The sequence below is a fragment of the Melanotaenia boesemani genome, chromosome 23, assembly GCF_017639745.1.
Source record: "Melanotaenia boesemani isolate fMelBoe1 chromosome 23, fMelBoe1.pri, whole genome shotgun sequence".
In the NCBI taxonomy this organism is placed as follows: Eukaryota; Metazoa; Chordata; class Actinopteri; order Atheriniformes; family Melanotaeniidae; genus Melanotaenia; species Melanotaenia boesemani.
This window is the reverse complement of record NC_055704.1, coordinates 23,138,425-23,161,256: the sequence shown is the minus strand read 5'-3', so window position 1 is coordinate 23,161,256 and position 22,832 is coordinate 23,138,425. Positions and strand designations below refer to the sequence as shown.

At 40.4% G+C, this 22,832-nt stretch overlaps 1 protein-coding gene across 1 annotated transcript in view; it reads right to left on the bottom strand.

Moving 5' to 3' along the window:
* snd1 (staphylococcal nuclease and tudor domain containing 1) overlaps nucleotides 1–22,832 on the bottom strand; it is a 187,277-nt gene that overhangs the window by 19,424 nt on the left and 145,021 nt on the right. The window contains exons 19-21 of the mRNA XM_041978025.1: nucleotides 9,006–9,129; nucleotides 5,737–5,806; nucleotides 3,814–3,927 (exon numbers count right to left, since the gene is read on the bottom strand). Coding sequence (XP_041833959.1) covers nucleotides 3,814–3,927; nucleotides 5,737–5,806; nucleotides 9,006–9,129 — 308 coding nt within the window. The remainder of the gene's footprint in view (nucleotides 1–3,813; nucleotides 3,928–5,736; nucleotides 5,807–9,005; nucleotides 9,130–22,832) is intronic.

Sequence of the window (22,832 nt, the reverse complement as noted above, 5' to 3'; positions counted from 1 at the left end):
ACATATTAGAAAAAAGCATTTTCATCAACTGGACGCTGTATTTTTGATGATTCTGCAGGTGGGATTCAAGTTAATGGTTTTCAGTTTTTTTGTTATATTGAGCTTGTTTTTTTCTCCTGTCTGTTCCCAGGTGACCCTAAAAGTAAACCGCTAAAGCACATTGTTCCACATAATTAAGCAAGTCAGTTTAAAAGAAGCCCGGTTAAAAAGAGGGATCTTTCTGCAAATAAAAAGAGTGAGATAGCGCAATGTCTCGCAGAGGAGAATGAAAAGACTTCACAAAAACTTAAGCAAGAACATCGTACTGGTGAATGCTTTGTGTGTGATTCAGAGAGCAGACTGGTTTGTTCAGATAAAGGAAAGTTCCTGTCAGCAGCTTGTAAAAAGACAGGTGAGCAGGATTTGAAGCCACTGATGAACCTCAGCATGCAGGATACTCCAGAGGTTGCAGTTGTGCATAAAGCTGTGTTTGGGCCAACGTTTACCGGTGCTCACAAGGAGAAAGGTTTGTAGTTGCATCAGAAATACATGAACTCATTTTCAAGCACTTTTCTTCACTGATGGTCCAGATGGATGGACACCATAAAAGCAACAAGCTGGTGGAGAGGGATGCTTTGGGCAGGATCGGTGTTTTAACTGAACATTCCCTGCATGAAAGGACAAAGCGTTCCTTCTACGGTAAAGACAACGCTCCGTCCCGTGCGGCAAAAATACCATTAAATCTTTGGCTAATTTGATTTTAAAGGAAAAAAAATCTCATGTGGCCACAATCATCGCCTGATGTCAACGCTACTAAGAACATGTCCTTAAATAAAGATTAGACTTCCAAACAGCAACTTTGGGAGGAAACTCTGGTCTCCTCAATGAGATCCAGACAGAAACTTTCCACGGACTTCCAAATTCAATGGATAAGAGCGTAAAGTGTAAAGAGGATACCAAAGAAGGGTTAATATGTTAATATGCAACTAGGAAAAAATGAAAAAGTGATCTCCTTCACTAACTTTTCACCCCTCTGGCAGGAGGCTGCAGTTCACCAGGACCAAAACCTCATACTACAGGAACAACTTCTTCCTCACTACAAATAAATCTACATAGTACAACTAAAAACATACACACTGCGGTTACATTTATTTTATTTAGTTTTTCTTTTTTGGTAACTCACTTCTGCAAGTCTGATTCTATGTAATGAAAGAAATACAAAAGGAACATTTTCAGTTCTTTACAACCTATTAAATGTTTTTAAACTCTTATGCAGAATAATAAAGAATACTGAATTTTAAGTAATTGTAAAAAAAAATACTGTTTTCATCACTGGTAGTTTAATAAAATCCAGATTAGACTAAAGGGAAGATGTGAAGTGTCTTAAGTGTTTTTCCAGACATATTAGGTGACCTTTAGCTTTATTTAAAATAAAAAAGTAATCTATTTCTGCCTGTGAATGTTGCCATGGCTTTAATGAGAAAATGTTAGATGTTAATTCAGTTTATGAGTAAAGCAAGTTAGTAAATTAATGAGCAGCCGGAGTCGGGGTGACTGCTTTTGGAGACGCTATTTTGAGCTTTTTTATCCTGCACTGCTGGTAGAAATGACTTTATTTAATTAGTAGAACAGGCCTAATAAAGATATATTGTAGAGTCCTGAGTGCAGTGTGTGAGTGCTGATGACAGCCACAATAAAAGCAAATTAAATGTTGCTAACATGGCAGGGGTGTTTCTCATGGAGGCAGCTGCTGCAGCGAGATGCGATGGTTGTAACGTACACTGTACCTACTTCAATACAAGTCGCTGGTGCACATCTCAGGTGAGAGCTCCCATTTCAAAACAGCAGAACAGTAGGAGTCTGCCATGATTCTGACATTTTTTAAAGATATTGTCACTTCACTGAATATTTGATGAAGAAGCGCAGGAATGGAGCAGAGCGATTTCTTCCCACTGGCAGACTTTCAGTGATAAGAAAAGAATTTTTCCTTTAAGACCGACTACAAGGCCAATTATGACTTGTGAAGACAGACGTCTTGTGCAGGGGATCAGGTGGCAGGCTGCGAGACAAAGGTAAGAACCGATCCACCGCAGGTTCGGTGCATGCGGGGCACCCGCTGTCAGAGTGGCAGACGGCAAACACATGAAAGGAAAACGCTAAGAACAGATGCAGAGTGACAGAGGGAGAGTGACTAGCAGAGGTGTGCGCTGCATGTCGGCTTCAAGCATAAGGTTTAGCTTTCTATGTTAGTGTGTAGGGGCGCTGGAACTTGGATGTGATGTCTGTGTCCCCCGGGTGGCACCAACAGATGGGCCACTTCCTTACCGACTCAGGAGACAGGTGACATGCACAGCGACATATTTTCTTAGAAAAAAAGAGTAATAAAATCTAAAATTTGAATTTATCTCCTAAATGTAGTTCTTAACAATTCATGATTGGTTCATTAAAACTTTAAAACCCTCCCAGTCAAGCTGCAGCCAGTCAGCTGGTCAACATTACCCCCTCCAAACTGGCCATAAACCATCATCAACATCCACCTACTATTATCAGGAACAAATAATGTTCATGATTTCAAGGGGTGTTTGAATAATCATGTCTCAAAAGAAAGCTGAGACATGTGACATTAGTACAGAAGTCAGAGTGAAGATGTGATACTGCGTCAGTAAAATTCACCTGGAACACAGCAGAAAATGTAAATGTTATCTCTGAAAACCAGAAGACAGCAGCCAGATTTACCTAGGAAATAGTTAAATAATGTCTTACGAGGAAGAAATGAAGTGAAGTCCAAGATGATAGGAAGAGTGAATACGGTACTATAAAACCCCATTCATCTCCATGGAAACTAGCAGGACCTTTATGATTGATTTCAAACAAAATCAGAGTCATAGGAGAACATGTTAAGAGTTTTTTTTGGCTGGAATAAAACTTTTTAACCACACAACAGCAAAAAAAAGATATGATTTATCATTTTTTTGTTTATGTTTTTGTTTGCTTTGGCTGCTAACTCAGTTCTTGTTCCACAGTGATGAGACAGACATCTTTGTAATCAGCAGAGTTTCTGCTTTCACATGACACCTGCTTGTCTGGGAAATTAGAAGCTCTAAAGTGAACAGTGCTCTCATGTTTTTGTGACATTCCCATATAACTGCTTGGGGTTTGAATTGTTTTGTCTGGATGGTGATGCTGAGCTTCTCCCAATGATCTTCATATTAGGATTGCTGCTTCCTTGCATGTGCACAGATCTTCTGTACTGCATGTATCATGTTATGCTGCTTTCTGTACAGGAGGCTCTCACAAAGAAGACGTTCAATAAAAATCCTATTATTTTAGAAAATAAATATTAGGATCTGTATTCTGGACGCTATCGACGAGCTGAACCTGACACAGATGTCTCTCAAACACACGCGAGCAGAGCCAAAAACAAACACACAAGTGGTCAGTGGATGTTGAGTAAACACACTGGGATGTAAAACAAGAGGCTGGTCCTCCAGAGGAGAAGAAACCACTCTGTTTATCCATGTTCATCCACGTTTACATGGATGATTCTGTGCTAAGATGTGGCAAAGTTCAGGCTGCTGAATAATTAAAACTCAGCTGGTAATTTTTCTCAAACTTTGTCATTGTCCTTTCTGCTTTGAACATGATCTGTACGTAGGAGTATAATTTCCACAAAACCTGCCTGGAAATCACTCAGCCCTGTTTTGTCTGTGTGATACATGAAACACTTTTCATGTGTTGCCAGAAAAGTCAGCTATGAAGAACTGGCAGAAAATGGCTGCAGAAGCTGATTTGGGAGAATATCTCTGCTCTGCGTGTGCTCGTCTGTGCACTTACGTCCTGCGGGACCTGGATGAAGGCGAAGGTGTACTCGGTGGCCTGCGCTGGCAGATTCCTGGTGCTGAAGGCAGGAGGCATGGCAGCCAGACGGGTGGACGACAAAACTTCTCTCTGGAGGAGGACGAGGGAGGACAAAGTTAATACGGAACAGTTCACTCTGGATTATTATTAACCAAATCTAAAAGCTGAAGCTGAAAATTTTAGTTTAACAATCCAAAGACATTTTATGGCCTTTGAGGATAAAATTCTCATCAGTCCAAGTAAAAGTCTGAGCTAAATGTGAAGAAATCCACTTTAAGGCATCCCCGAGATGTCAGCTTATGAGAATGTCACATCATAGACAACCTGAAAGCAGAAAGCCTCTGGCCATGGCTGTCGCCGACACCGAGGCAGAAAAACATAGAAACCCGTAACAAGGTTGCTGACAGGTGTTTACCTTTTTACATTCTTGGGATCACAGCATGCATGGCTCAGATAAAACACTCGTATAAGAGAATGACTTCAAAGCTCCGCGTAAAATCTTATCCTGTAATAGATTTTCTTGTCTTTTCTCCTGAATTCTGAATCAAGTTCATCTGCACGCCACCCCATCAATGACTGAAAGTGTGAGAGGAGAGAAAGTCATTCTACTGATGAATGGCTGCATGCTCTGGAGTCACCTTATAATAATTAAACAGCTGTTGCTACAGCTGCAGTGGGGACTTTTCATCAAAGCTCCACTGCCTCTCAACCTAAGCTACAAGCTAAGTTTAAATATAACCAGAGATGTCAAGCTGATAAAATGACAAAGACATTAAAAATATCATCAGGAATTTTTTTAAATGGCACCTTATTTGTTTGGTAAACTTACCCAGAAAATTGTTTACTGAATTTCTCTAGTGAAACATATCCTGACAGATGAAGGACTGATCAATCAGCGATCACTACAGGCCACACGCATAGCAAGTCAGACAAATTCCGCCATCAGAAGTTGGAAGTTAATTTAATGACCTCTCGTATCTTAGGATAATGTGTTCATTGAACTGTGTAGTCTAGACGGAGAATACCTTGAACATTCATTATAGATAAAATGTTAAGATTTATCTCCACATATTAGACTTTGATGGCACTTTGAATGAAGGCTTTTAAAAATTAAATGACAAAAGTGCTCTGCTGTGTTTGCTAATGATCCCATAATAATTCAGGTCCTGGCCTGTACCTGAGAGACATGGCAATATTGTCTTCTAACAGCTCGTGACAAAACGGGGTATGGAATTAAGGCCAGACTGACTCAGCCTGAAATGACGCAAAACTACTACGAACGAGGCGGCGCAGATATCAGCTTGTCTTTTTCTGTGTGCACCAGGTCTGCCTCGGAGAATCACACTTTCAGCAAGATGCCAGGATGCATCGCATCTGCCAGCCGAACCCCGATCTGTCCCCTGCGCTCTGAGGTCAGTCACACACTGTGCTGCTCTGATGCATCATGGGAAAACTCCCGCAGGGTGAGGGTTGAGCCACTTAGTGATGCAAGCATGTGCACGCACGTGGGCAGAGGAGCAACTACGCAGTTACAACTATGCAGTCTCTTCGTCATCACAGTGTAATAATAGTAAAAAAAAAAAAAAGAAGTGATTCAGGAAAAGAGAGGAGGGGGTTGGTTCAGTTTTTGTCATAGCTGTGAAAAAAAATCACTTTGCTTTGCTTCAGTAATAAACAATGAGATGGAAAACAAACAACCCGGCGGAGCATTGGAGCTCAGACGATACAGAAAAGGCTTCTTTCAAATGAAAACTTTTGACTGAAACGGAGAGGAAATGCACTTTCAGACACAACATCTCCCCTCTCCCCACCCCTCATGCGCTCCGAGCACCAAACAGCACCATGTTTTAATGATGACACTTCAACTCGTGCAGACTCGCGGCCTCAAACTTTACTCACGTTGCCGTAGTCGATGTAGAAGACGTGAACCTTTGCCGGCGACTCCACTTTCTCCACTCTGGCTCTGTACCTGCAGCGACAAGAGAATAATTGGAAGAAGAAGAAAGAGAGAGAAAGAAGAGGAGGGGGATGGGAGCAGAGCAGAGGGAAACAGAGATGAAGACAGTGGGCACAAGAGGAAAAGGAGATGAGTAAATGATTCTGTGCTTATTTCCCTGGGGAGAAGGTGTTGGAGGATCTGTCTGTTGTGATCGGGGGAGAGGAGCAGGAGAGGATGAGCAGGTCGGGGGTGTTTAGGCGGGTAGGGGGGAACAGAGGGGATCTATCAGAACATTGGAGAGCTGTGAAAATTGCATAGAGGCCTCCCTGCAATAAAAGAGAAATTCAAACCCGTTTTTGCCTTGTAGCAAATAACGTTAGTGCATTAGTGCTAATCAGAAAAACTGCAATTCCTCTTTAGAATCTTTGATTTTTTTGAACATCAATTTTAATAAAAAACAACTGCAAGGACCTACAATTCAGTGACGTATTAAAGGAAAGGTATTTATAAAGAAGTTACATAAAGCTTGTTTTCCTCATACTTGATTCAATGCATTTCTCCATCTGACCATCACCATAACGAATAAATGAGCATGGGAGACAAATTGGCTGCAAACCAAGGAATGCATGAAAAAGCCAAATAATTAGGCCTACATGGATGAAGAGAGAGACAACGGAACAAAGCTAAAACCGAATAAGTGATGAACAAGAAGGCACAAACGAGTCTAAACAGCAACAATGAGAAAAAGAGTGAGAGATGGAGTGAGTGACTGCTGAACAGAGCTTTTATTCTCATCTATTCACGCTGACTTTCCTGTTTTTCTGAGAGGCTTTGAAAGGCAGTGAAATTTTAATTAGAGTATTTTCTGGACTAGGAGTCGCGCCTGAGTATAAGTCGCATTAGTCATAAAATGCGTCACGACGAGGGGGAAAGAAAAGAAAAAAACATATAAGTTGCACTTGAGTATAAGTCGCATGTATTTAGAAATTTAACAAAATCAAAGACCAAGAACAAACATTTCATCTGGAAACACAAGTGCAGTAGCACACAGAACAGGCTGAATGTGTTTGGTATGTTAACGTGACACCAGGGTTTCTTCCAGGATTTTTTTAAACTAGTCTCCTTATGATGAACAGCTGATTGAGGTACTGAGAAAGTATGAAAATGTACACATTACATTTGGCATTTAAATACGGAGACACCACCCTGCCACCGAGCAGAAGCTTTACTCCACTCTGTCACCGTTTTGCCGCCACTTTAGCCAAACCGGACTGAAAGTTGAGACCTCAGTGTTCATTTTTCGAAATTACATTATCTGCACAGCAGTGTCACATTTCCATAGTACCTTTTCACACTCTTATTATGGTCTGCAAATGTGCAGAAATAAGGACTTTATGTTCCTATGGATCCATTCATACAGTCTAATTTAACCTGAACACATTCAGCTTCATAATGGCATAAAGAACATGCCTGGGAGGAGGAATAAGTTAAGCCAGCGATTCCAACAAGCAAGTTACCGGTAAGTTCACCGAGCTCCCGATCTCAATCCACATCACTGAATCTATTCTTCATCCTCACTGTCGTTTCTGAACAACTCCGACAACTGCTGCTGGATAACTGCTTTCATCTGCATATTTTACTATTTTTTACTATATTTTCTTTTGGGGGCATTTTGTTTGTCTTGTCTTTAAGTTAATGTTTTAGTACATTTTTCCGGTGGTACAGGAGCAGCAAATACTGCAGTCAAACTATTAAAAGAAGTGAAACTTAGTCCTGAAAATACGGTAACTTCTTAATGAAACAAGTCAACATTTTAAACGGATCACAGAATACGAAACAATGCAAACACGTACCTGATTAGCCTGCTGAATAATACAGAGCTGATAAAAAGACAAACAAACAGCGACATTTGCAAACTGGAGCTGGATAACTGTTAGTCTGACCAACTTTAAAATTCCCACTGACTCTTACTGGTGACATGAGCAGAAAATGATCTCATTTGCACCCCAAACTCAAGATGGTATGATGGAGGGAAGCAGAGAATAAGAGGGAAAAAATCTGTTAGGTGAAGATTTGAGTTTTAATCAGTTTCATGACCTTTTTCACAATCCCCAACTTGACAGATTCTCTCCCTTTCTCCTTCGATCACTGTGACTTCTATGTGTCCCCACGACCATCTGCAAACTTGGAACATCCAGTGAGGAGGCTAGGTGTGTGTGTCACTGCAAAGCAACTGCTGATTCTTAATGGCTAAGCAGTGAAAGAGAGCTAATTATAATCCTGGAGTTGTCTGCAGTGAAAGCATCACAGCCTTAGAATGAGAGGAACATGCAGGCATGCAGCAAATAACTCCAGAATTTAAAGCCTCCACAGGTGATGTAATTAACATCAACAGTCATGCTAAAATGAAAAAAGTTTAATTGGGAAACTTTTGGTCCTTTGACACTTATGCACCAAAACTTTTAGTAAAAAATAAGCATATGCAGTCCCCAAAGATTTAACTCCCTTAACAGGAAGATGTGTCCATCATGCTTCAAAAACTAGTCAGGAACCAATCAAATAAAGTTCATAGTCTATAAGTTTTCAGGAACTGTTTAGACCAAGAGCCTCTAATCTCTTCTGATAACAAGCCGACTCCTAAGCTACGCTCACACCAGATCTTAATGCTCAATTCCCATTTTTTTCCAGTGGTTGTTCACATTATAATATAAAATGATCAGATTCCAGTTTGAACAGTCTACAGCCCTGGAGTTGCTTGCATTTTGAGAAGACGATAAACTTTAAAAAGGTAAATATGGATGTTAGCTTGTGTGTATTAATGTTGAATTGTTGTGTAACAGACATAATGACAATGACATAACATTGTTCTGTCCATTTTTTACAGTTGATCTAGTCACATCCTGATTCCTCCATCACAGATTTGTGATTTCTGTCTCAGGCTGCTTTAAAAAACATAACATATGTTTCTGATTTAGTACCACACGTGTAAAGTGGCCTGAGTCAGATTTGTGCTGTTCAGAATTTGTTAAAAAAAAAGATCAGATATGGAAAAAAAAGGTTGGATTTGGGTCATTTTTTGCTGCACTGTGAACCTAGAGGCCCTGCCACCCAACTTTAAATCAACTAAAAGTCCACATCAGCACCGAAACAGGCCTGGTGTTCAGAAGAACCTGTTCTTCCTCATGTTTTAAGCCAATGAGCTACTTAGAATATTGAAATGCACACTGACCATTCACCATCTGCAAACTTGGCTATGCAGTAGTCCCCTCGCCGTGCGGAATAGGATCCTTCCACAGGAGGCTGGGCGGCGATCTCTGCTCTCATGGTTTCCATCAGGCTCTCCAACTGGCCTCCTGATGGAAAAATATACGAGGATGAGAATCAGGATTAAGCTCACCATTCTAGTGTAGAATTAGAACTGTTGACCATTATTATCAAAAAGGATAATTTGCCTCTTTAATACAGGTGTTTGCTATTTCCTCTCTATTACCACTCGGTCTAGTCAACATATGAGGTTTCACTCTATAGAAAAGTTATAGATGGTTTTAACTAAATAGATTTAAACTTCAATATGATTTTTTACTTATATTAATCTGCAGAAAAGAGCAAACTCTTTAATTTGTATGTTAACCTGATAATGTAACTGTAAGCAGGAAATAAACTTCCTACTGATCTCAAACATAAATGTATGAATATAAATAAAATGCATTTCGACACAGCTGTGCTTTGTGTGGAAACTCGACATGCATTTTATGCTAAACTAAGACTGAAGTCATTTTGTTTCTTATTAACAGCCTTTAGATTTTATCACAAGTAGAAAAAATACATTTTTATCCTCAAAAAACACATCAGCACTAAAGGTATACTGCAACCAGAACTAGGTCAAAAGTCATGTTAACCCTGTGCTACTTACAGACCCCAAAAATAATCTGTGGCTTTTGTTGCTATTAAGCCCATTAGTACTGTGCAGCTTATGAAGGTTTGACCCTGGTGGTGAAATGGAGCTTTGAGTTAAGCCAGCTCCCAGTGGGCCTTTATGGCCTATCAAGCCATTATATCATGCGCGGCAGACCTATTATGCTGGATTCAAGGCGAGAATGTAGCTGTCGATATGGTGGGAGTTGCAGAAATCAGAAAGCGAGTCACAGCTTCGTGTGGAACCAATGACTGCGGTAAGTGGCAGCCTGATTTGTACCCATCAGTTGCAATTGGGGGAGCTGATTGTGAGCGCCACCGAGTATGTGCATCTCAAAGTGAGGTGCTTTCAGGAGTTTGTGCAGAGACGACAGCATGTTTGTGCATTTTGGAGTCTGTTTATGCATGCAAGTCTATTAGTGTTCCCAAGTGGCTGCGTGTTTGTATGTGGAGCTGTATAAAGAGTGTGGAAGCAATCACAGCAGATAGTTAAGTGAAGTGGCCCACATGAATTTCCAAGGTATCTTTTTACAGCCTGTTTTTTTTTTTTTTTTTTTTTTCTTAAATCTACCACCTGGAGGGGGTTTGTCAGAAAGATGGCCAGATTAGTGCATAATGAACCCCCTTCATCCAAGGACTGACACAGAAGGAAGCTTGAATCGTAAACTCTGGCTTCATTGTGAACGGCTTGATGCAGCAGCATGCCTTCACCCATCAACATGTTGTCTTGCAAATAAATGCAGTCAGTGCATGTGTGTGAAGTTCTGCTGATGATGCATGTTACTACCAAACAAACAGCTTGCAGGCAGGCACCGCGCTCTTTTCTATTTCTGTTCTGCTGCTGCTAGTTGTCATTAACACCTTATATTATTTATGCTGGTGGAGAACAAGGAACTATGTATAAAGATGCTGTTTTCCCACAGTTATCTGTGCTGAGACAGGCAGGCAGCTGCCAGCCAGTAGCAGAGAGGAAACCTTCATTTGCATGGAAGAACAAGGAAGGATACTGAGGAATTTAGTGGGAAGGAAAGTGGGGAGAGAAAGCTGGGAGCTCAGTTTGATTTGGGGCAGTCAGGTTAGAGGTGTCCAAACACCTTATTGGACACCCACTGCTACACAGATTGCTTATGAATGCAGCATACATTCACACATTCACACCTTCAGCACTTTCAAACCATCCATCCTTTTCTATTAATACGGCACCAACTAAATGTGTCATCTTCATGCCTGAATCAGTAGCCCGGTGCATTTCCTGAAAAACGGATCCAGCAAAATTTCACATGACGTTTTTTACAATGAGAAGTCTGAACAGCAACCAGTGGCATTAATGGATGAGCATGCAGGCATTTTGTGTGGAGCTGCAGCTCTGACACATGCAGCAAGGAGACTAGAGGGAATCCAGGAGAAGCACAACGAGTTCAAAAATAAAACTAGAGCTGTGAGGTCAATTTGAGTGAATATGTTTGGCAACATAATTTAAGAAAACTGGTTTGGTAGAATCTAAGGCTGTTTAGGCAGATCTGAAGGACTTCACAACGAAAACTTAAGATGCAACAAACAGATGCCTCCTTTTGATAACGCTTAATTCTTGATACTTTTAGTAGATGGTCAATATGTTAAACTCTGTCAGTGGGAAGAGTTAAATCATTCGTCTGACACATTTTGCATATTACATTATATCTCCCTGCACCTTTTCTTTTCAGTATCTGCTGCCTGTGAAGTGTATTTGATAGTATGCACAGTGTTATGCTTGCATTAACAAAACTCTGAGCTGGGATTAAAGGAGCTAATTAGCTTTTGGATCATGGATGGTCTCATTCCATCAATGCAAAACCAAGTTCAAGCCAAAGCTCATCCAGAAAAAAAAACTATTTCAAAATACATTAACCACAACACAAATAAAAATCTAGGAAAATAAGGTGTGAAAGGAACCTCGCATAAATGACCACAATTACAACTAATCTGACTGAAACCAGGGTGGAACAAAGCCTTACATGCCGCAGGTGAGCAGAGAAACAATCGGCCATCTGGTGGATCAAGTAAACCCCTTCGGAAGTGCAGAGTCCCAGGAAAATTCCACTTTAGAAAGAAGTGCAGCTATGGCACACTGCATTACAGAAGCAGATTCCTATTTATTGCTGGCATAAAGTCAACCAAATATCTGCTTGCAGAAGGGGGTAAACCGTGTCAAGCGTACATGCTCATTTTGTGTAGAGAGAAGAGCCAAAAGCGGCGATTCAAAAAGCAGCCAAGCCACTGACTGTGTCTGATGCTGGCCAAATTCTTTTTGTCTTCATCTCTTTATTCCAGTCTTTTTTCTATCCCCTCCCTCATTCTCTAATTTGTTTATACATCATAATGGCTGCAGCTGTTTGTAAATCGTATATAATTACATTCTGAATGCCCAGCGCATAGCAAGAGAGCGATTAGGAATTAAAACAAGGAAACAATGGTGAAGGTGGAGAGAGAAGGAAGGGAGGGGTTTCACACAAGTTTTACAGGTTGGTTATGATTATATTTGATTATTTAGACACGCGGTGTGTGAGCAGACAAGGGTTGGAGGAGACAAAAAGAATAAAAACACCAATGAAAGCAGTGGATCAAGTGCCCTTTTAGTAGACATCCCCAGGCTCTAGTGAATTCTATTAAGCTGTTTACGAAAGCCATTAAACCACAGAAGGATAAATAATCACAGAGCGACAGAGGCACGGGCCAAGAGAGCAGTGGTTGCTTATGAAAGCAGTGTAATTTACAGCTTTATAAGAATTAAGAGAGAAGTTGGAGAGCATCTGTGAAAAGGACACCTGCCAGGAAGATAGGCAGGAAGAGGAACAGGAAACATAAAACCGAGCAATAATTGACTATAATTAACAAAGAAAATGAAAAGCAAGGCCTGGAGGACAGAGAAGTAACCAAACTATAAATGACATGTAAATGTTTTGCACCAGAGGTTTTGATATTTTCACAAATGCTACAGCGCCTTAGTTGTGTGTCCTAGAGTACTGTGTGCTCTGTGCTTTAGCTCACCTGTTAGATATGGGTGTTAAATATGCATTAAATCTGGAAAAGCTTCATCCTCTGGGGTAGAGATGTGCCGTATGTAAACAAACCAGCTCTAAGAGATTCGTTTTTAGCAAACAGACAGTAGACTCCCATCGGGAAGCTAAATCTTAACAGGCGGGACTTCATGGGCACATCAAGCATCCAATCACAACTAAGGAAAGACTAGAACCATACCATTATGTGAAGAAGGAAGGGGGGCAGAATCTCATAACAGTGCAGTAGTACAGGCCAGGTACACAGTGACAGACAGATGGGGAACTGGATTTAAATACAAGTGCATTTGGGAAAAAGTGAAGAAATTAATTTGATATATCTAATTGATATATTTTTTTAAAAAAGTGGTTTTCATTAAAAGTTTGGCTATAAGTTGTTGTGGCTTGATGTTCAGTTCATTTAAAGGTTAAATTGAAATACTAAATAACTGTTTTTAAACAACAACAAAAAAAAGCATAAAAATAAGTTTTGTAAAAGCACCAAATTAAAAATTTATTAAACATATAAACCCTTCATAACTGCTGAATTAGGTTAAAACAGAAGCTCTCAGGGTCAGTCGGACTTCCCATTACCACTCCATGGGGGAGGAATGCCTATGAGTCAGGTGATATTGAGATATAAAGATAAAAGACTACGATGACATCCCCTCAGTTTGGGTTGTAATAGCTTGAGAGGTCTGTACCACCAGCCGACATGCTGCCGATGAGTCTGATGATCGTCGTGGTTGGTCAGAGGACCTGCATCCTCTTGGCGTGTGACAAGATTGGAGCCGAGACAAGAGAAAGGTCATTTACTCCCTTTCCCTTAGTGATGTTTTAAGTAGTATCAGTATCTGCCATGTGTTGAAGGAGACCACCATAAAAAAAACAAATGATCCCACTGCTTGACATATACTGCTCCACTCCCACTAGAGAGGAATATGGATTGCATCTCATGTGAAATCCCCCCACCACCACCAATTACCCTTCTCTACTCTCCTCTTGCCAGCAGTCTGAAGCCTTTTACAGCAAATTACCGTTTCTGTAATTGGAAAAGCCATCAGTGAAAATGTAAACAGAGAAAGCATCTGTGGCTCTCTTTTTGCATCAATCTTTCTCGTTTCTCTTTCTGCCACCTGTCGAGACTCGCAGCTGATGCTAAAGCCCTGATTTGATTTCCAGAAGCCTAAATATACTCGCAGGATGGACTCAAATTCTCCAAATGGGCTCAAATGTGCGCACATTTGGACAATTTTGAAGAGAACCCTTTTTTTTAACCTTGGGGGAGGGGGTGGGGGCTCACCACTGTGAAATGTGTCATCCATCCGTTCAGCTCGAGGTAATGGACCCAAACGCTGACATTAGTGCAAATGGTGCTCGCTGTGGTTGTGAAGAATGTGGACGAGGATGCTTATTTTCCACCTGAAATCAAAAGCATCCCACCTCATTCCGACAGGTGAGCTGACCTTTTAGAAGCTAACTCGCGTACCTGATTTAATAATGAATGCCTTGAGAAGGGAGAGATCATCCAGGCAGGGTCTGACCTCTAAATATTGCATCTGCTGCAGAGGCAGGGAGCTGGGAAAGCGAAAAACAGCAGCATCAGCCGACAAGTCTTCTGCAACTTTCATTCACCTGCTCAGCTACTTTGTCCTGTGTATATTTGATCAAATAGCACCACAACAAGGCTTGGTACACACTACGGCTAAATTAAACATAAGACATAAAAGGATAATGGATAAGGATACACTGCACACACTCTAGGTGAAGACTTCAGTTAGTCATTCTCGCAGCCTGGCAAGGTTCTGAGACAGACTTATTTTCATGGTAATAAATTGCAATTAAACTGGATGTAAAATTAAAATTAATATGGTTTTGCAAATAAGCAGCTTTGGCTTCGATACAATAGTATAAACACTAGGATGACAGTACAGCAATTAAAGCCATTCTCCTTTAATTCGATGGGACCATTAAACTGTTCACCATAATATTACTACAATTTTCACATTTAGGACTTTCTTGCATTTCTTTTGTCTTTAGTCTCAAATCTGGCTTCATGTTTCCACTGCACAATTAGTTCCTTCGTTGCATTGTTCAAGTGACAAATCTTATGATTAACTAAAATGTCCTCCTCAAAGTCTTCTGGGGAAAATAAATCAGACTCATATCAGCTGTGTAGGAGTTAAGCATCTCCAACCCTGAATCACTGATGTTTGATGCCTGCATAGAAAAAAAACAACAACTATTTCTGCTTGTGCTTTTCTTTTTATTAAGTTTTACTCCATAATGAAATCATCACTTTGCTGTCTTGACATGACATCCAATTAGCGGGGAGCTTCTCATCATCAACACAAGTTTCAGTAGTTATTTGTAGGCTTTTAATGAAACCAACACCTTAAATAAGGAGGAACAAATGAACTAGTCATGTGGAAATGTTCTGGTACCACAAAAAAAAAAAAAAAAACAGAACATGTCAAACTAATAAAGTTTTATTTTAAACAATAGGAGAGTGTGGCTTCCATGAGTAGCTGGGTCCGGCATCATTAGCTGATGAACAGCTGCTGTGTGTAAAAGGTAGAAGTGTGAATAATGTGGACGGAGTGGCACCTGGTTGGGTGGGGGGGACTCATTATGAGTCTGTACATGTGCCAGGAAACAAGCACTAGACAGGATGTACCGCCAACTGTGCAGCTGATGAAAGTTGGGGTGAGGAGAAAATGTGTGATTGTTGGTCGGGGCCCGGCCTACCGATGCAGTACCATGGAGGGCACAATTGAATGAGGTCCTGAGCAGAAAAAGGGTGCTAGCTTGTTGGATACATTCCTGTAGGACTGTTGCCCAGCAACTCAATCTGTTGGCTAGGATACCCACTGCACAGAGGTAATAAATGTCAGACTGTTGTACAGCATAAATGAAAAAATACAGACCCAGCTAGAGTGACGTCAACTATAGTTTTTTTTTTGATGCGTCATGCTGAAAGTCTTAGCTCGGCATCTGGCCATCATCTTTGATTTTTGTAGGTGAAAAGAATGTGAAATGAATGGATATGATGAGGAGAGCGTGCATGTCCACTGGCAAATGTTAACAGCATTTTTCTGTCATTTAGTGCAACCATCCATTTCCTGATGATTGTCCTTGAACTGGCTGCTGGGTCAGCTCTCCTGAGGAACACGAGCCAGCTAAGAGATGTGACCTCTCAAGTGAGCCCTGGTCTGCCTTGAGGCCTCCCAGGTCCAAACATGACCAACTCCTTTAGGAGGCATTCAGAAGGAATCCTGACCAGAAGCCAATTCACTCGTTCCATAAAGATAGTTAATCTGGACACTTGCATTCCTTAAAGCAGCACTAGATAACTTTCCGACTGTAACACTCAGCGCTTCTGACTTGTTTTGGTGACACAGTGACATTTATTATGTACATACTTGGAGTAGACGTCGTTCCACCCCATCACCTTACAGCAGCGTTTCGCTCATGGCACTGCATCACTTGTTAATAACTGGTTATCAACCCACTGGCCTTTGTGAAAGCACACAATGGCTGATTTAGCAAATAAACCCAAGAGGACATTATCGAACATTAGTGAAAGAGAGGAAAAGAAATAGCCAAGGGAAAAAAGAAAAAGAGAAGACGAAACTCAACATTGGACTGACTGGGCCAGCCAGCTGTGCCAGCAGTCATGACGGGGAGACGTGAATTCTCTGAGGATACACCTGCATCTGAATGTCAACAAGCCTACAGAGATGTTGATAGACGTCCAGAGGAAGAGGACTCCTCTACTTTCACTGAAGATCGTGGAGCAGGACGTGGAGATTGTTGAGACCTATAAGTACCTGGGAATGACCATCGACTGGACTAGAAATCCAACACAGATGCTGTGTACAAGAAGGGGATGAGCAGGCTCTACTTCTTGAGACGGCTCAGATCCTTCAATGTCTGCAGCAACATGTTGGAGATCTTTTACCAGTCTGTCGTCTCCAGTCTGCTTTTCTTTGCTGCTGTGTGCAGCAACACCAACAGACTGAACAAACTTAGAAAGAAGGCTGGCTCAGTCATTAGGTACAAACTGGACAATTTTAAAACTGTGGTGGAGATCGCTCCTCCCTCCTCTCCACCACACACTGGTCAGACAGCGGAGATCCTTCTCTAACAGACTGAGATGATCCACTACCCTAAGGACAGATACAGGAAATCTGTGCTGGGACTGGGAAGAGCTGCTTAGACTCCAGGCTTTACCTGCTGCTTCTACCCACTTCCCATTCTATTCTCCTTTTTAAATTCTTTTGTGGTTTGCACATCATTTTTCTGACATTTTATTTTGCAAATCTTATTTAAATTCATATACTTTTAAAGCCTATTATTATTTATTCTCACTTGTTCTGTTGATTTGTATATGTTGTACATAGATTAGTATATTTTATCTGGTTTATAGATATGTATGTTTGCTTTATTTTTCTTTATCTGAGTCTTTTGCACTAATACTTGCTGTTGTATCTATCTATCCATCCATCCGTCCATCCATCCATGGCTGGCAAGATCTCAGAAGAGAGACATGATGCAAGACGGATGCCAGCTTAGTAGTCATCAGGGGGCACCTCAGAGAATCTAAAGTTTCATAGTGGGGCTATAATTCAGCTGCTTATACAGCATTTGTGATCTCAATCAAGTTGTCGTCATTAGATTCCACCCAGAAAAACTCCGCTATATTTAGCTACCTTTTAATTATGCTGACTCTCCAGCTTAGTGGTAAACCAACAACTTTGCACAGCTCAGTCACTTCCTTCCTCGCGCCTGGAGTGGCCGATGTCTTTTAGTGTCCAAGGTCGCACAGATCTGTGCAGGTTCCCCTCTGACAGTAATTACATATAGCCTCCGGAGAGGGAACAACACACACAAGGAAAATAGGGGGATGAAAGAGAGACAGCAGTACTAAAGCGAGATAATGTGGGTCGGGGGGAGAAAGTGAGGCAACGAATACAGCTTCAGATAAAGACCCTAAAATAAACTGAGGATTAAAGACCAAAATCCCTCAAGCTTCTCAGTGACTTAGAAAAACTGTTCCTAACGTAGAATTAATCACTTATCGAGCTTGTGTAAAGATATTCATATATGAAGAAGAAAAAAAAAACACTTGCCAGTAATTAAATGTGAATAATTAAAATAGTAAAAGGGGTAAAATGTAGAGCAGATAGAGGACCCCCAGAGAAAAGATGATATTAGAAACTGCATTTCCCACCGTGTTTAAGGATTGCTTTAAAAGATGACAGCAAAGAGATTATTTCAAGGCCCTGCGTATGATTTTTAACATGCAACAAAAGCTGTAAACGCTTTTCAGTGACCACTGGCCTTTACAGACCACAACACATAAATAAAAATAAATAAATAAATACATCCCAGTCTATTAGACAGCCGCAACTCCCACAGGGTTAATGGTTTGGAAACTATTTCTAAATATCAATGACTGTGTCCCTTTCCCCCCCATTTAATCTCCCCGTTTCTACTCTGGTAACTGCACCACCTCTTACAACAACCCACGTCTGGTCCAAACATCTTTCTGCCGCAAACTGCCTCAAACTCTTTATTCTTCAATCAATTTCAAGGATATTTGCATTACGTTTATTTGTGCTTTTTATTGCTTACAGTCTCTCACAATCGTATAAGTTATCTCTCATTATCAATTCTTACTGGACGACAATATTTTTATTGCTTTTTCTTTTCTCGTTCACTAAAAAACATTAATTTGTTCTACCACCACGAAATGCTCAAAGTTCTTACTATTGGTCTGCTTCCTGGTATATTTCACTGATTTTAGTTCCCTTCTTTATGCCTCTGTGGCACTTTAATTTTCCTGTGTCGAATCAATAAAATTTATCTCATTTCACGGAGGCAACAATTGAGACAAATGGAGGCTTAAGAGCAGACAGACAAATGACTCTGACAGTCCAAGCTGTGTTTGAATCGTTTCTTTCTATAAATACAGCTAGCTTTTATGATTTGTTTTACATTCTCTATAAAATCTGAGTTATTTGCGTTATATTAATTTCCTCACACTAATCATTATGTTCAAAGCAAAGCTGTGGTAATATTGTTTTATATTCTTTCATGAAGTTAGTATTGTTTCAGGACTAAACATCACACTGTGGGAAATCCAGTTAGGCTTTGTGTGGCTGTACATTTATGTTTTGTTAAGAGTTTGCACCACTAGACAAAGATATGGTGACTGAATTCTGGCTCAAACCCCAGATGGTGAAGCTGTAAAACGAGGAGAAAAAGTACAACATCGGTGTGCAAACATAAAGAGTCTTCTCTATTTTATGTGGCATTCACTCAGTGCATTATGTACATCTAGAAAGAAAAGTTTCTTACTCATCATTGTATCTATCCTGTACGATTTGGTCAGTCGGATTTCACTGGCAACTTGTAAACAAAGAGCATTTACACATTTTTATTTATAAATCATTACTGTGTAAACTTCCAGCTTATCTCTATTCCCTTAGTGTATTCTCTGGTGCAGGGCTACTTAATTCAGTCCAATTCAGTTGAAGCAGAACACGTTGAAAACCTGCTGGATTGCAGAACTCGTGGGGCAGAATTGAGGAGTCCTGCTGCAGAGGTTAAACGCTACGATCTGTGTAGTGCTACTTTTTCATGTACCCACCTTTGACAAAAGGCCTTGTCACTTAACATGAATAAATGCCCCTTAAAATAGAGAAGGGAGAGAGCGCACCAACCGTCATCGCGACAGGACAAGGGAACGAGCATGTGCAGAATGAGCAGGATTAATTTAAAGTGGAATGGACGTATACGCGATCAAGGAATTATTCAATTCGGATTTAAAATCCAAATAAACGATCAACTTACTTTGTATTTAAGTTTAATTTGGAATGGCCATTTTCAAATGGAATTAGGTGTGAGGCCATTTTTAAGAGGATTTAATTTTAATTCTGAATTAAAAGGGAAATAAAACTCATGTAAACGTGGCCAGTATCTGAGCTTTGGCCTTTGCTTTGAATGAATGCCTCACAAGACTTTCCAGAGCAAGCAGGAGCGGTTAGAGGCTAATCGGTATGACCAAAGTACTTCACACATGGATGAGGACAGTCATAAACGCATATGAGGCCAAATGTTCCAAATGTTGTGGAAAATTAGAAGCAGAAATGTCGGTAGTGCACACTTCTGCACGTTTTAGGAAGTTGGCATGTTATCATCAGTTGCAATCAAAGGAGCAAATTCAGCGTCCACTTCTGAGCTTATCCTGGAAATTTTACAGGCCTTAACACTTTGATGTTCCCTTCAAGAGGTTGGTATGACTTAATGTAGCTTTGAGGGAACGCCAGCAAAAATTAAAGAGATTGAGGAAGGAGGGGAGGGGCAGACAACACGATGGAGGAGGAGGTGGAGGTTGAAGACCGGTCAGGTTCTGCTTCCCTGCTGAGTGGAACACTTTTGATTTTTATTTATTTATTATTTATTACTAATTTTTTTTTAAAACTAGCACATAAGTCTCTTGGTGGAAGGACAAGGTCCAATTAAAGGGGAAAATAAATAAATAAAAAGACCTAGCATTGCTGGATCATCTAAAAAGCAAGGCTTTATATAAGAGAAGACCGAGTAACTCACAGCCTCTTGTCAAAATACACAGAGCAGCAATAAAAGGAAAATGCAGTTTGTGTACATTTTCTGTACATGCAACACTTTGGTTGCAAGAGAAAAAAACATGTTGTAAATGCTTTGCATCTCACCGCTTTCTCAGCTCACTTATATATAAGAAACTTATGAGACATTTGCTAAAAATCAATAAAAAACATTTTGATTTGATGCTTTATTTGTAGCTCAAGTATGTCATGTTTCCCAGTAGACCCTAAACTCCTACCGCTAACATGTTTCACTTTTCCCTTTTCCCTGCTGGCAGTAAGTGCTGCTGAAGGCATTAACCCCGACTTCAGGTTGGATTTCAGCCTCTTCACTGTGACACATAATTCTCACCAACGATAAAAGCCTCGTCTCAATTTGAACATCACTCATGACTGACTGAGCCAGAAGCAGCCAGAGGCATTGAAAAGGTTTGGATTCAACAGCTCATGACGAGAAAACTTCAGATGACCTGAACATCTCAAGGTAACTCATAAAAAAGGGTTAGGGGTTAGGGACATTAAAACAAACAACTGAGAGCTAAAGCGTTATCACGTTCATACATGAATGAATTATTATGGTTTGAGTGATGCCGCGAGTCAACATGGCAGAAAATCTAATTAAATAAAAAGTAATTGTGTGAGTGAGGTACATTTAAAGGTGGCTAAAGTCAGTCTTGTGGCTTCTAATAGTGTACAGATGAGGGGCAGCAGAGAGGAAGACCTCTGAATTCAGTTTATTGTATTTGCTTGTTTTTCAATGTCAAGTTGGAAAAAACTGTTTTAAAACAGCTTTAAAGGGGTGAAGGACAGGTCTTTTTGTTTTATTCCTTTATTCTACATCTGAACCATCTAAATACCCTAATGAGGTCATACTAACAAACATCACTATGCTCTCTTATTACATCGACCTTGAAATACGAAACTTCAAACTTTATCAAACTGACCAACCATAAACTCGATCTGGCTAAAAGACTTTGGATCAGAATCTCATGAAATTCATGTAATAAGCACATGTGTGAATGCAATTTATGTAACACCAATAAATCTCACTTATTTTCACACTGGCACTGTTTGGTTCAATTTAAACGAACCCTGGTGCGTTTTGGAGCAATGTGAATGCACATTCGAACTCGGGTCCAGGCTAAAAGAAGTAAGCTATGGTCCGTTTGAAAACCGGGGGTCCCTGGTCTAATGGACCATACGGTGAACCAAACAGAGGAAGTGATGTAGAACAGGCGAGCATGTTGGATAAGTTGCTGCCTCTGCTGCTGCTCATACTGGACAGCTTCTTGTAAAACTGTATTAGGCTTGAACACCAAAGAGAAAAGAGAAACTCCAAGACTGCTTAAATTTTTTGTTGCTCCATAGTTTACTTGCGGTAAACGAGCCATTTTCAGTCCTGGTATGAGCTCGATTTCCTTTTTCTATGTATTAAGTGGTCGTTTAGGAGAAAATTGCCCCTAGTGAACAGCTGTTATAACTGCGTAATTCTGTCAAAGCGTTTTAGTCCCTTCAGTAAAGTGCTCCATGAAAGCAAACCAAACCAAAGGAAGTGACTTTCTTTTTAATTCCCCAACAAATTAAAAAGACTTCCCTGGACTGTCCTGGTCTGAATACGTCTGAAAAGGTAGTGATGCAAAAACCATACGAGCTCAAGACTAGAAACATAAAACACAAACCTGCCCTGCCCTCTCTCTGCTTGGAAATTGGATTCCCATCTCTTTAACCAGAAGGTCTACTGAAACACTTTTGGAGTCACAGTATAGGGAAGATTTGTCAAGATGTGTAAATATCAGTATGTAAGTTACTGGGTAAAAATAACTGAAGATGCCACATAGCATAAAAAAAGGTTCCAGGCTCGACTAAAAAGGGTGAATATGAATATCTTTAAAACGCTGGCGCTGTAGCTCTTAACCCCAGTCAAGTTGTATTACAACATGAACACATGAACAGCCAACTCTGATAAAGTAAAATATCACAAAGTTAGAGTGGTTTTAGTCATTTTCAATAAATCAGCAGGTTGAGCTTTCAGACTAATTTAACACGCATTCAGGACTCCTTATCAGGCTTGTCATCCACAAATCAATTAAAACTCTGTGGATTATTCATACATCATGATCGTTACCGTTACTATCTTTCTAAAAAGCAACAAAACAATCAACATGCGTATTTCCTAATCATTTAAATATGGTTTTATGTATTTGATCAATCTTCTGGATTTTCTTTTCCAAAGTTTGGATTGCTGAACCTTTTCAATTCAAAGCAGAAAAAGCCTAAATATGTCATAATTGCCTCTGCTTATGGAAAAACCCAGCCAGTAGATCAGTCAGTGCACTGTTTGGGGATGTGAAGGTGCAGAATTCAAATCCCCCGCAAGCAAATTAAGCGATTTCTGCATACGGGATGTTTGCAACTGCTCACTGATGTGAACAAATGCTAACAGTTTAAATGCTTGCAATCTGCTCAGAAAGCCGA